Source organism: Chaetomium strumarium (genome assembly GCF_033439665.1).
Source record: "Chaetomium strumarium strain CBS 333.67 chromosome Unknown B0T15scaffold_3, whole genome shotgun sequence".
In the NCBI taxonomy this organism is placed as follows: domain Eukaryota; kingdom Fungi; phylum Ascomycota; class Sordariomycetes; order Sordariales; family Chaetomiaceae; genus Chaetomium; species Chaetomium strumarium.
This window is the reverse complement of record NW_026944431.1, coordinates 2,414,340-2,427,298: the sequence shown is the minus strand read 5'-3', so window position 1 is coordinate 2,427,298 and position 12,959 is coordinate 2,414,340. Positions and strand designations below refer to the sequence as shown.

Below are 12,959 nucleotides of genomic sequence, written 5' to 3'. Positions count from 1 at the left end.
GAGCTAGCTTGGTGGGGCCGAAACCTCGGCTTCTTTTGGCGCTTGTGGATGTAACTTTAACGATGACGTTACGCGGCGCCGGTTGAAGCGCTTTTATTACATACTGCCAGTCTTCGGTTTCGAATCACGTGCACCCGCGTGTCATTGCACCCCACACTTTTACGCCCTTCCAACTCGCTGCAACGACAACACGCGTCAACTCGATCTGGTCGTCCAAATCGAGGACGAGGTCGTTTCACGAGTTATGGCATGCATTGCGATACGCCGCACGGGCCCAGATAAAATTCGGCCTAGCCAAGTCGGAGAGCCGAGATGGATGCCTTCGTGACGAGGAAGAAACGGAAGTCGCGCCCAGATTCAGAATCATCCGCTACGCCCGGCAATGATGCGCATGAGGACTCGACCGACATGAAGCTGGCCATCTTGTCGTCGCTTCACCCGCATTCTGACCAGGAGACGCTCCTCGACATTCTGCTTGCCCACGATGGCGACGTGGGGGCGACCTCGCAGGCCTTGAAGACGCCTCTGCTGCCGAAGAAGACGGGTGGTAGCAGTACGGTCGCTGCACAATCTTCGCTGCGGTCCTTCGGCCTCGCTTCGCCGAGCTCCGGCTCGTCCCCCTCCTCCAAGCGGGCCAAGTTGCTGTCTCGAAAAGGGGCGACGCTGCACCTCTACGATCCTATCGATATCAGCGAGCATACGCCTTGCACCATCATCCACAACTTCCTGCCTGCTGAGCAAGCGGACTCCCTCTTGTTGGAGCTACTGGAGGAGTCCAAAACGTTCGAGAAGATTACCTTCAAGCTCTTTGACAATGTGGTCTCGAGTCCGCACACCTCCGGTTTCTATGTGGGCAGCTACAAGGAGCTGCAGGAGCAGAAGCATGAGTATATATACAACGGCATGAAGTTGACGGTGCGATTTCCCATGGCCTGTTTCTCACCAAGCATGTGCTGACAAGAGGACGCAGGATGTCAGAACGCTCACGCCGCAGCTGGAGCGAGTCAGGGCGCGCGTTCAGGAAGCGGTCAACAAGGAGATTCAAGATCGCATCCGCACCCACTACGGCGGCAAGAAGCTCCGATACCAATCTCCCGAACCGTGGACGCCCAACGCAGCCTTTGTCAACTGCTACAACGGCCCGCAGGAGAACGTCGGTTGGCACAGCGACCGACTCACCTACCTCGGCCCGCGCGCCGTCATCGGCTCCCTATCGCTCGGGGTGACGCGCGAGTTCCGTGTGCGCCGCATCGTCCCAGACGACGAACCAGACAAACCTAACAAGCCCGATCTAGCGGGTCAGATCGCCATCCACCTGCCGCACAACTCCCTCCTGGTCATGCATGCCGACATGCAGGAGGAGTGGAAGCACAGCGTGAGCCCTGCGCTGGCCATTGATCCGCACCCGGTGGCCGGGTCGAGGCGTATCAATATCACGTACCGGCACTACCGGGCGGGCTTCCACCCGCGGAACACGCCGCGGTGCCCATGCGGCGTGCCGGCCGTGCTGAGGGTGGTGACGAAGAAGAGGGAGAACTGGGGGCGGTATTTCTGGATGTGTTACGCAGGGAATGTGCCCGGGAAGGAGGCGTGTGAGTTCTTCCGGTGGGCCGAGTTCGACGACGATGGGAATCCGGTGGGGATGAAGCAGCAGGATTGGGGACTGCGGGACGAGGCAAGGCCGGATGCGGCAGAGCAGAAAAAGATCGAAGTGACTGGGAAATGAACGGGCGAAATTAAAACTATCAATGCATGTTGCGTTTTGGCTTCTGTATAGGTACAGAACCGATCCAGTGCTAACAATTACTTGGCGGCAAAGACAGATCAAAACTGCCGCCATCACGAACTCTTACTACGGACGCACATTGCTGCTTTTTCATTGCCACCAACTGACCCAACTCCACCCCCGATCCTTCCGGTTCTCCTTCTTGGCCTTGGCATTATCACTACCGACACCATTACTGCTCCTCCCTCGGGCACCTCCCACAGGCGGCGCGGTCCTCTTCTCTGGCCGGCCGGCTTTCTCTTGTCGGGGCCCTCCTATCATCTTCACATCCGCCACGACAGGGGTAGTAGGACTCGCGCTCCTCCTACTTCTGTTCTTTGCAGGCGAGGAAGAAGACGGCGTTGATGACGAAGACGGTCCGCTGGGGGACGACGAGACTTGTGAGACGAATGCTGCCTTCTTGGCCCTGCTCAGGCGGTAGCTATTCTTCCTTCCGGGGCTCGTCGCAGGTGCTACTATAGATGTCGGCGTCATGGTAGGGGTTGCCAAGGAGCTCTGCCGGGTTCCCGTCCTGCTTGACGCTGCTCTCTGGGCGTGTCTGACCTCGGCTGCAGGCCCATGTTCCGGCGCGGTGCCATCTAATCCACCCTGTTGTGCTGTGATGGGCGAGAGCAGCGAGACCGTTTTCAGGCTAGTCATGCGTCTGGGCACTTGGCGTGCTGGTCGGGTTGGCGGGCATGGAGCGGGACGGAGTGTCTCCTGGCTGTTCTTCTGTTTTGGCGCGGGCGACCCGGGCATAGATCTGGAGTGTATAACCCGCTGCATCACCGCGTGTGCGCTCTCGGTTCCCTAGTGTGAGGCCATGATTGTAAACAGCGGGTTTGGCCGTGGCGTCTGGGGCTGTGGCGACCATGGCGACTCGGAGTTATGCCTCTTTATGGTCGCCGTGGCAGTAGTCTGGATCATGGTCCGCAGAAAATCGACGCCATCAGACTCCGGGGTATGGCGTGTGCCCATCGGCTGCGTATGCCTCTCCGGGAAGCTGGAGTGACGGTAACTCACGTGGACGTGGAGATACTCGGTCGTCGTACCGCCGAGGTGGCGCTCGAGGTCCTCGATGAGCTCGTCGGGTTTTCGGCGGCTATTTGTGCGCGCAGCTGAGGAGCAGACCGCTGGCGGAAGGCGGACGCGTACCACCAAGAGGATTCGAGACCCAGTATAAAGAATCGCTCTAGATATTCACCCGCTCTCGAGTTCAGCGACAACTCGAGGACTGGGAGTGGCGTGGATGATGAGGACTCACCTTTTGCATGCTTTATCACCCAGCACCTCCAAGATGGTGCTCTTCGCGGCAGGCAATATGTCGATCGAGACGTCATACAAGAAACCGTACCGCAATGCATCTTGAAAGATGTCAGATGTGTGGTCGTCATTACTTGTAACAGCTACTAGTGTACGCTCACCTGATGAAGACATCTCATGACCGCGGCCTCCCCCGGTGGAAAGCTGCACAGCTGCCCAGAGCATTGAAGCACCCTCGTCGACCGCCTGGTATTCGGGGGTGACAATGATCCTGGGTATCAAAACCAACGGGTCCGGGAAAGAGGGAGAGCCAATAGGGGGGACAGGCCCTGTTGACCGGGGTGCATGCAAAGTTCTTGCATCGCCCTCGGAAGCGCGGAACGGCGACAGGGTACATGTACTTGGACGTGTATCCTCCGTGGCCTTGGATCCCTTCTTTCTGTAGCGATCCGTATCCCGGTCTCCTCTCTTTGGTATGGTCAGGGATCGATTACCGCCCGGTGGCGCTGGTGGACTGTCCATGGGCCCGTCCGAGGCGTCACTCTCATGGTTGAGGCAACGGGAATTTCTCCCTTGCGCTGATTGCTTTGTGATGTGCAACGGCCTCGGCGCGTCGGCCCAAAGAGATGGGTCTCCAGGCTGATTATACTCCGGCATAGCTACAACGCAACCCTGAGGAGGAAAATTCGGTAGTAAGTAGTATCAGAAAGGCATAACGTTACTCGTAGTCGACCCGCGCATGCAGGTCAAATCAGACACTTAGAGCTGGACTTTCAGACACTATTATAGCCTCGTCAAGCCACCTGGGCAAGCTTCGTAGCGGCCCGGCCATATGCCGTACCGCAGCGCGACTACCCGACCATAAGACCATTACACCGGAGCAGAGCTTTCCATTGAGTGTAGCTGATACCTAAGATAGGTAAGGTAGGTACACCTAAGTAAGTACCGTAATTGCTGCCATGTGCTCGTCACGATAACACCATCCTTGGAAGGTAACGTCACTACCTGGAAGCTCGTAGCTCAGGTACAGACTGTCTTACTGGTATAGACCATAGAGTCTTTGAATCTGTTTTTGAGCTGCAATCATTCCACAGTCTATGTTCATTTCGGGCCGATAAGTCCGTTTCGCCTGGGCAAATTTCAAGTTCTGTATAGGTACTATTAGTAGTCCCTACCTGAAGTAAGGCACCTTAGGCAGGAAGGAATGCACACCGCGGCCGCCTTCGTACTAGTACTTAACCTCCGGGCATAGTAACGCCACTATGATTGAGGGCATGCGGTACAGCACTACAAGCAACGAGCTTTTGAGCAAAGCGACCTTTAGAATGGGAACCAGTTCCAGCGTGACCAGTCTCTTCTGTATGAGATAAGTCGCCCTAACAAGCTCTTCATATATGGCAGATGCGTCCCACCTAACATGGCCCGGGTCCTCAAGTTTCATGGCAGGCGCCGCCGTCCCTCAGCTCGATGACAAGGACCGAGGGCACCTTTCCGAATATGAATTGCTACTAGTATGTACCACCATGCTATGCGCACAGTCTAAATTCAATCATTTAACACTGGCTGCTTCCTACTCCAAATATAACGATCAATTGTATATTGACCAACTAAAAGATCCATTGGTTCAAGTCAATGCCCAGGTAATAACGATCTTCTATTTTATAAATTGTGGACGGGAACAAGAATCTGATCGTTATGTGGACGTCATATTGTACAAGTTGCACCCCAAGCGAAGCAAGTAAAGTCTGGTCGAAAAGATATGGAACGGAAAACGGGAAAGAGGCAAAATAGAAGATAAGATCAGAAAGTGAAGCTAAGAGGAAGATACTATCTTAGCAATGTAGTAGTCGCATCTGTCCGGCTGCCAACGACGTCGCTGTACGCCTCCATTATCTAGGTAGCCTAAGAGGAATCGAGCTTATTTACGTAAGGTACTTACTAGTATTAGCCTGAGACAGGGTCGCAAGATATCAGCCTCAACGTCAGAAGAGGCAGTTTTCTGGCTAGAAAAAGTGCTTATAACAACGAGCCTATTAAGTATTCAAATTAGATACTTTATCATTGAACGTTGAATTAACGTATCTTATAAGCGAGCGGGACATATAAGCGAGCGGGACATATAAGCGAGCGGGACACTCTCCACCACTCTACAACAACCATCCTCAATTGCAATACAATAAGACCATTAACCAACTACAATTACATCAGAAACAGCTGAATCAGACCCTTCTACAACCTCCTGGCACGTACAGGCATTATGGCCAGGCTTGCCGCACACACCACAGCACCGAACCTTCGTACGAGCCCCCCCTGCACCACCACTATCCGGCTCCTTTTCTTGCGCCATCTCCCCAGCCACGGCCTTCTGGTCCAGTAGATCCTTTGCATCTTATACCGCAAGCGATCCTCCAAGCTGCACGCGTGTTCTTTTGGCTCTCCGGCGCTTGCTGAGTGCCTCGTTGGCCTTGCGGAGCGAAGAGACCTCGGCGCGAAGAAGAGCCATCTGGTGCATTATAGCCATTATACCCTTGGCCAACTGGTCCACAGCAGCCAACATCGAGGTTGGGGAGCTATTTTGATGGTTGGCAATACAAGTCTTGATGGGTGTAGACTGTATATTAGCTTCCCGGGAGTTATATAGTGTCTGGAAGACCTAAGACTATATAGTGCTAAGTGTGACGAAACCACAGGCAGTCCTGCCTCTGAAAGGGTTCGCCGGTCGAAGGTACTATTAGTCGGACTATAGGTCTTGGTAAAGCCAAAAGGTTCATAACAATGCTTGTCGCAATATCTGTATAATAGGTAGAGGCTATTGCTTATATTGCTTACTGGAGAACTCCCAGAGTCCTCTAGAACGAGTGACTATATACTGGCTATCTTTGGGTGCTCTCATATGCTCTATAGAGCTCCCTAGAGCTCGGTGCTCTATTGACTCTATCGAGAGCTTCCATTCCCTCGCGTTGATTGGCTTAGCTCCCGAAGCTCTCGTCTGCTCTCTAGAGCACCTTAGAGCTCCTTCTTATTGGTCCTAAATGATTGGTTCGGGTGCGCCCTGCGCCACCTGTCGGGTTGTCCCACCTGCAGCTGTCCTATTGGCTTAATTCGTGACACTAGGCTATAAGGTTAGGGGTATTGGTATACGAAGCTTGATATCCAGCTTAGAAAGTACCCTCTCTAGATCGTACGGCATAAGGCCAGCACCGATAAAGCCATCCTATATATTCTTCTCCGCCATAGAGGCGAAGAAGGCCTTGCGGAAGGCATAGAGGAACTCGAGCTTGCTTATATAGTTGATATGCATGTGTATTAAGTCCTCGACCTAGCGACCGTACGCCTGCTTCAGCAGCCTAAAGCAGCTAACATCGAGTGGCTAGAGGAGGTAAGAGGAATGCAGAGGCATAGAGTGTGATAATATAATGCTCCTAGCAGTAGAGCTCGAATTCAGTCGAGTGGTAGTTCTCGTAGCCGTTGAGGATTAATAACTGATATTTGCCCTTTATACAGGGTGCTATATGAAAGTCAAAGTGCTTGATCCAATCGAGGCCTACGGCATTGGTAGTCCAGCCGTTCTCGGTGGTCGCGATACGCCAGTCAGCCGGGAGGTTATACTCTTGATACCAGTTGGCGAGGTAATATTGCGCGACCAAGATAATAAAGGGTAGGATAGCCTAGCCGAGGGCATTAACTCTCTGGATTACCGTAGCCCACTCGCGGTTACCAAGCTGGGCCAGCTTTGCCTTGCTACGGCCATCAGAGGTCGTAACTACTATGCCTGGGAAGATAATACCCATTATAAACCTAGTCTCGTCGAAGTTGTAGATATCGTCATCTATAATGCCGTGCTTGGCCTTGACATTCTATACGAGCGCAAACCACTCGCCAATAACCTCTAGGTCCTCGCACTTGGCCCTCTGGTAGTCGTATCGACATAACCAACGCGTACAGAGAGCGGGCTAGCGTTTAACGAAGTTATAAGCTCAGAGCTTGCCGACAGGGGGCGCGTCGCGTACGCGTAGCAGTTAGTTGGCCATATCTTCTACACTACATAGCCTTGGTAGAAAAGCTCGCTCAGATAGCTCAGTTATATACTGGACTATAGCCTTCTCTTCTAGATCGGTAAGCTTCCGTAAGTTAGCTGGAAGATCGCGTCGTATAGGCCGGCCGGTACGTCGGTAGCCGAGGGTTGAAACTGGCACGTTATAGAGCTTGGCCGCGGCTCGGAGGCTTAGTTTCGTATCATTTTCAAGAGCTTTGAGGGCCAAGGTTATCCTAGCTTCCTTTGAAGTGGAAGACATCTTTAGTTGTAGGAAAAACGCGTTGTTGGAGGTGGATGAAGAAGGACGCGTCGTGCTAAGAACTTAGTGTCCCGCTCGCTTATATGTCCCGCTCGCTTATATGTCCCGCTCGCTTATATGTCCCGCTCGCTTATATGTCCCGCTCGCTTATATGTCCCGCTCGCTTATATGTCCCGCTCGCTTATATGTCCCGCTCGCTTATATGTCCCGCTCGCTTATAAGATACGTTAAGCGTCATGGGCGCCTTATTTGACTTTTCAACACAGGGCCGAGCCCTGCCTCAAGTTCCGCGCTACCTTCACAAACAAAACAGCAGTTGTCCTGTATATATGTGTTATATACAATACATCTGAAACATAATCCGAGGTTTCGGCCGCCAGCGGTCCGCGTGCCCGCATAACACCCATAGGTCTTACTAGGAGCCGGTGTTTTCGGACTGCGGGAAACCCCCCGCTGAACACTCTAGGCATGCACTCGTAATTAACCATATGCTGCGTCGTGTGATGTTGATGTGGTGGATGTACCTAGAGTCCAGCGAGACTTTCCCTACAGTCCGAAACGACCGGCTCCTCACTGCTAGTAGGAGGAACATAGACCGACAAAGAATCTGTATGTATCCACAATATCGACCAACAAAAGCTGCAAGGCAAATATATATCAGAAGAATAAGGTCTGAGTGTTAGACGTTAAGCCGTATCCATCGCTAACCATGCCGACGAAGCGCTGTAGCTTGGCCGGAAATGGTGCCATTCAGGCATTACTTAGTTCGGAGAGCTGTCGGTTCGTTTCGCTGCGCGAGGCAGAAGCGCATGTCCATCCATGGATGCCCGCTCTCGTTGAACCTGGAAGGCACTACCTGTGCATCCGACCATCAGGGGGGGAGCAAGCTGCATGCCAATGATCCGTAGATCCCGCTGCCTACGCAGCCGCGCCAAGCGTCCGAAGCAAGTTGGACTTCACCTGTTCGACTTCGGCCTCCTCCATGCTGAGAAAGTTAATCTGCAGCAACGTCAGCAACCGAGAGTCCAGACCAGCAAACCACGACAAACGGAACAAACGACGTACTAGTTCATCTGTCGTCCCCGCATTCCCGTACAACACTCCCTCGGATAAGCTCGCTGCAATCCCTCGCTTAACCCTCTCCTCCCAAACCCCTTCCCAATTCCATTCCTCAGGCCGTCTCGCCGAAGCGGGGACAGGACCAGTGACAGGTGCCGACTCTCCCGGGACATCCCCCTCGATACTGGGAAGATCACTCTGGCCCGGCAATGCCTTCCCCGCGGTCTGCCTCCGATGCGTCCTCCAAGCATGCCACGCTCCCGGATTCCCCGCAGCGTCAAGCGGCACTGAGTCTAGCACATCCTCGTCGTCAAACGAGCTCCGTATATACCGCAGCACCTCGTACGTCGACACATCCCTCCTCCCGGTCTGTGCATACCCCGGCGCTAAAGAAGCAGTTGACAACACCGAGTTCCCCGACTCAATCGAGCCAGGGGTTGTCCCAGTGGCCGTAGCCACCGCCCTAGGCGGCGTCATCACATCACCTCCACCTCCACCTCCACCTCCTCGTCCACCACTCACATTCCTCTTCTGAGCTTGCGCCCTACTCCCCCGCCCAAACCATCCGGGAAACCCGTGCCTCAAGCTGAAACCCCCTGGCGGCAACCTTTCCTCGTCGGACGCACTCGCCGTCCCGCCATCTTGGACATCGGTCGAATACATGTAGGTGGTCAGCGGCGTGATGAGCGGGTGGAACATGTCGGTCGAGAAGGTGACGAGTGGCGGGAGGGAGGGGTAGGTGTCGGGAAACGAGATGTGGAAGCGCAGGATCGCAGGGGCGTAGGGGCCTATTTCCTCTCAGCTCCCCTCTCTACTGTGTTAGAAGGACAAGCTTTCCATCCCCCTCTCTTTAGGAGAGGGCAGCCATATAGCAGCAGTAGTAGGGCGAGAAAACGAAGAGAACAGGGGAGCCGAACGAACCTTTGCGGACAAAGATGACGCCCGACCACAGGCTCGGATCGCCCGGTGTGAGACTGACGAAGACGCCTTGCGGACAAGCTTGCTTGAGACCGGCACTGTGGGGAGAGAAGTCATGAAGTTAGCTCCTTGGATGTATGGACAGACGAAAGCATCTCTCGCCCCAGGCAAAACATACAACTCAGCAAGAAGGTGATGCCGCTTCACAGTGGGCAGAATGCCCATTTTTGTCTCCATGGGCGAGGACATTCGCGTTCGCATTTTTCTGATAGTCCATGAATAGATTTGATATTTAGTGTGGAAAGCAAATGCGCGATTTGTAGGAGAGGGAAGTGTATAGGACGATAGATCCGTGATAACGCGTCGTGGTGTCGTGAATCGGCGACATCAAGGTTCATGCGGCGTCAACGCCAAGCTTGAAGCTTCAAGTTGCAGTGGAACCAAGATTTGATCAAGGGTTAGGGTCCTGCTTCTTAACTGCGACCCAGTACCTCGTACATTACCTGTATTGCTACCGTACAGGTAAGGGACTATACGTAATACTATAGTAGAGTACTAGTAGTAGTAATGAAACCTGGGTCGTCGTCAAGCCCTACCTTGAGGTGGGTTCCAGTTTCGCATCGCATTGTCTTGCCGAGCGGCGTTCACTTGGAGGAAGGGCTCTTGGGTGGCTCGAGGATGGTCAAAACTCGCCACCAACCCACTGGTCAGATACCTGAAGTTCAGACTCGACAAACAGAGTGAGACATGCATTCAACCGGGTTTTCGCAGTATCCGCACTGCAGCCACCGACGCGCCTCGGCACCTCGCCGGCCCTTCACAATGGCTAGTTCGCTACAGAGTCGCTGAGCCTACCTATAGCTAATGCAATATGGCCATCTTCTCAGCTTGTCCATGCACTGTGCCCACCGCTTGTTGGTTCTGGCCACTTCCAATCCAAACCGAACAGTCAGTTCCGGGATGGGCTGAGAGACCACCATTGGACAATCGCCTCGGCTAGACGTGTTCGCTATGCCCCGTCGCTTCCCGTCCGGGCCGCACGCATGAAGCCCCTAGCAGATCTACCCCTCTTTTTCTCGGACTCTCGCCCATATGGCGGTGCCCTACTCTCAGGGATTGGATGTAAGGCGAGCCTCGATCTTGATCCTTTCCTGTTCTTTGAGTTGTGCTAGCTCTTCCTTCGACGCGTCGTAGCGGGCAGAAAGCTGATTGAACGGATTCTCGGGGCTGCGCTCGAACTCCTTCTTGATCCTCTCCTTCTTCTGGTTAAGCCGGAGTCCCGCACCGCTGCCGTCCGTCTCCATCTCCTTGAGGCGTCGCTCCTCGAACTGGGCGTAGGCTGCCTTGAAGCGCCTCTCAGGGTGTCGGTCAATCTTGGCTTCCGACTGGGACGTCAGCGACAGCGCGTCCAAGGCGTTGTCAATACCCGATGCACTCAAGGCCGGCAGGGCTCCACCGCTGTCGCTGTCAAGCTGTGATAGATCTAGGCCCCTCGTCTTCTTGACCGCCGTCTTAGAATTCTTGGGCGTCGATCGTGATGGCAAGCTCTTCTCTTCTTCTGCAAGCAGGGCCTCCTTTTCTGCTTTCTTCCGCGCTAGTTCTGCCTTCTTTGCTGCTTCTGCTTCCCTAGTTTGGTGATCCGGAAAGGTCAGTAGCTGTCACCCCGGCCGTTCTCCCGTTTGTGCCCATTCCAGAATGAACTTGGTGCCGATGTAACTAGCCAGTTAAGTCAATGGCCAGGCCTTGGGTCCTTGCTCTGTGTGCGCCTTGTGATTCGAGGTGGCGGACTTGAGAGACATGCAGCAGCTACACCAGATGGAGTGCTACCGGCCGTCTCGCAAACTGCTGGCCGGGTCTACAGTCCCGGCGGCAAGCCGCACCAAGCGCGGCGGAGGAATGGAGAGCAACAAACAGAGCAGGGAATACCGGACTCACTTTTTGGCATTGCTCTTGGCCCCCTTATCCCACTTGGCCGCTTCAGCAGCTGCTCGCTCTGCATCGGCGGCGGCCGCTTTCTTCGCAGCGGTCTCGGCCTTGCGAGCCTGACCCGCGGCCTTCTTGCTGTTGCCCTCTGCGCCGCCTTTCTTTCCCATGTTGAGCGCGAGTTGGCGTGTCGTCGGCCCCGCCGCTTCCCGCTGTTTGTGTTGTGCTTCTCTTGCAGTTCACGAACTGATCAGCTGATAATCAGATGCTACACCTCCGGAACTGTAGCACTGGGTGTGACGATGGCAGGCCTGTCTCAAAGAATGGGGGGGAGCAACGTTGAAGATGGCAGGGAACGAGAGGTCGAGTGTGTCACCCCTCGGCCGTCCATAGCGGGGCAAAGTGGGGTTGACCTGGGCACCGCACCCGTCTGGGACCTGGAAGGTTCCTCTTGAGCGCTCTTGAGGAATCCCATCATCCACCTCCACATGGCCTTCTGCTTGGAGCACGACTTGTTGCAAGAAATTGTTCTCCGAACCCTTGACGCTATTCGTGTGTGGAACTGCTTCGCTCGGCCAACCACCGCCTTTCTAAGCTAGGTTCTTGCGTTGTAGCGACTCATTCCTATACATACCTGTATATGTAAGTTACACTGGGAGGTACTACCAGGTAGTACCCTTTGCATGTATGTTCTAGGGCTCCACTCGGAACCCATTCCGCGACACTTACACAATGACAGTAGCATACCCTAGCTGCCGCCCTCCTGGTTCCCTTCCCTATTACCATGCCAGCTGGCCGAAACCTCAGTTGTCTGGTTGGCTAACGGCGCTGCTCGGCTAGTGGTTCATCTCCCGATGTCGTCTAGATTTGAGTACTGCCGGTACCAAGTGAAAGTACGGACCAAGTCGGTACTAGCTACTAGTAGTACCTACCATGCCGGTGTAGTACAACCAAGGAAGCTGGAAGGAACCAGCCTGGAAGGTTTGTACACAATCTCAGACAAACGCCTATATCATACTACCTTAGTACTATCGTATGAGAGTGGGTTCGGCTCAGAGACCCGTGATATTCAGGCGTTTGTTTCTGCTTGCAAGTTCAACGCTCAAAGGTGTAGATACGCATCTAGTCCCTTCGATCCATTTGTTCTGGACTCGGTCCTCACTTCTGATGCATACCGCCAGAACCATTTTTCTCATCGAGACTGGTCGCTCTTGCCATCGTTCTCTGTCTAGGGCCGTCAAGGGGCGAGACACTGCGTAGAGGTCACATGGGAAGGGCGAAGGACGGTCGGGGGGGATATGTGGACAAATCGGGCAGTTGACCTCTCCTGCGTTTAAGCCCTTAAAACAGTTGGACGTTGGAAGAACGGCTTCCGTAACCTACCGTATGACAACTCAGTAGTTGTCCCGATGAGAGATCCGCCCCGCCAAGCTTCGGCGTCGTGCCGGCGACTATGCAGCATGTTGGACTGCTCTTCCGCGGCCCGATGAGATAGATGACCCAAATGTGAATTAGTGACTTCGTGCACTCCAGCACGGCTGAGATGGAGGGGTGGCAGGGTCACCCAGTTGTGCGACGTGGGCGCGGAACACCATAGGACGCAGCGAGCTGTGATAGGTGGTCGCAAATGTCTCGTCCAGCCACCACAGCTCGGTGAGGTCCCTACATTGCGGCATTGCAACCCACATGCTTTGCGTCCGCGAATCGCCCCGCTCCAGCGTCGCAGACCGGTGAAG

General features: G+C 54.3%; 5 protein-coding genes across 5 annotated transcripts; 1 reads left to right on the top strand and 4 right to left on the bottom strand.

The window, feature by feature from the left end:
* Window positions 1–312: 312 nt before the first annotated feature.
* Window positions 313–1,726, top strand: B0T15DRAFT_484290 (uncharacterized protein; the record flags this gene model as incomplete). Its single annotated transcript, XM_062866222.1, has 2 exons — window positions 313–915; window positions 971–1,726. The coding sequence occupies 2 exons, from the start codon at window positions 313–315 to the stop codon at window positions 1,724–1,726; spliced, it is 1,359 nt and encodes a 452-aa protein (XP_062722819.1).
* A 75-nt stretch (window positions 1,727–1,801) lies between these two features.
* Window positions 1,802–2,788, bottom strand: B0T15DRAFT_162475 (uncharacterized protein). Its single transcript, XM_062862125.1, has one exon. It carries the CDS (start codon window positions 2,549–2,551, stop codon window positions 1,877–1,879), a length of 675 nt encoding a protein of 224 aa, XP_062722818.1. The 5' UTR covers window positions 2,552–2,788; the 3' UTR covers window positions 1,802–1,876.
* B0T15DRAFT_162491 (uncharacterized protein) lies at window positions 2,208–3,824 on the bottom strand. Its single transcript, XM_062862126.1, has 3 exons — window positions 3,190–3,824; window positions 3,030–3,129; window positions 2,208–2,957 (listed from the first exon to the last, which is right to left on the bottom strand). Exons 1-3 carry the CDS (start codon window positions 3,683–3,685, stop codon window positions 2,576–2,578), a joined length of 978 nt encoding a protein of 325 aa, XP_062722817.1. The 5' UTR covers window positions 3,686–3,824; the 3' UTR covers window positions 2,208–2,575.
* Window positions 3,825–8,026: 4,202 nt separating this feature from the next.
* On the bottom strand, window positions 8,027–9,723 carry B0T15DRAFT_162341 (ubiquitin-conjugating enzyme/RWD-like protein). Its single transcript, XM_062862124.1, has 4 exons — window positions 9,479–9,723; window positions 9,304–9,398; window positions 8,389–9,170; window positions 8,027–8,322 (listed from the first exon to the last, which is right to left on the bottom strand). Exons 1-4 carry the CDS (start codon window positions 9,559–9,561, stop codon window positions 8,242–8,244), a joined length of 1,041 nt encoding a protein of 346 aa, XP_062722816.1. The 5' UTR covers window positions 9,562–9,723; the 3' UTR covers window positions 8,027–8,241.
* Window positions 9,724–10,409: 686 nt separating this feature from the next.
* Window positions 10,410–11,393, bottom strand: B0T15DRAFT_492540 (uncharacterized protein; the record flags this gene model as incomplete). The annotated part of the gene is made up of 2 exons (XM_062866864.1): window positions 10,410–10,926; window positions 11,236–11,393. The coding sequence occupies 2 exons, from the start codon at window positions 11,391–11,393 to the stop codon at window positions 10,410–10,412; spliced, it is 675 nt and encodes a 224-aa protein (XP_062722815.1).
* Between the last annotated feature and the right edge of the window lie 1,566 nt (window positions 11,394–12,959).

What these genes read in the sequence shown, in the direction of transcription:
- B0T15DRAFT_162475 (XM_062862125.1), bottom strand. Translation starts at nt 2,551, where the DNA reads ATGCAGCGGGTTATACACTCCAGATCTATGCCCGGGTCGCCCGCGCCA.
- B0T15DRAFT_162491 (XM_062862126.1), bottom strand. Translation starts at nt 3,685, where the DNA reads ATGCCGGAGTATAATCAGCCTGGAGACCCATCTCTTTGGGCCGACGCG. An exon ending in TCATGAGATGTCTTCATCAG is followed by an intron (nt 3,130 to 3,189) that starts GTGAGCGTACAC and finishes ACATCTTTCAAG; the next exon opens with ATGCATTGCGGTACGGTTTC. An exon ending in GGTGATAAAGCATGCAAAAG is followed by an intron (nt 2,958 to 3,029) that starts GTGAGTCCTCAT and finishes GTGAATATCTAG; the next exon opens with AGCGATTCTTTATACTGGGT.
- B0T15DRAFT_162341 (XM_062862124.1), bottom strand. Translation starts at nt 9,561, where the DNA reads ATGCGAACGCGAATGTCCTCGCCCATGGAGACAAAAATGGGCATTCTG. An exon ending in CGTCATCTTTGTCCGCAAAG is followed by an intron (nt 9,171 to 9,303) that starts GTTCGTTCGGCT and finishes GAGAGGAAATAG; the next exon opens with GCCCCTACGCCCCTGCGATC. An exon ending in CGGGGACGACAGATGAACTA is followed by an intron (nt 8,323 to 8,388) that starts GTACGTCGTTTG and finishes ACGTTGCTGCAG; the next exon opens with ATTAACTTTCTCAGCATGGA.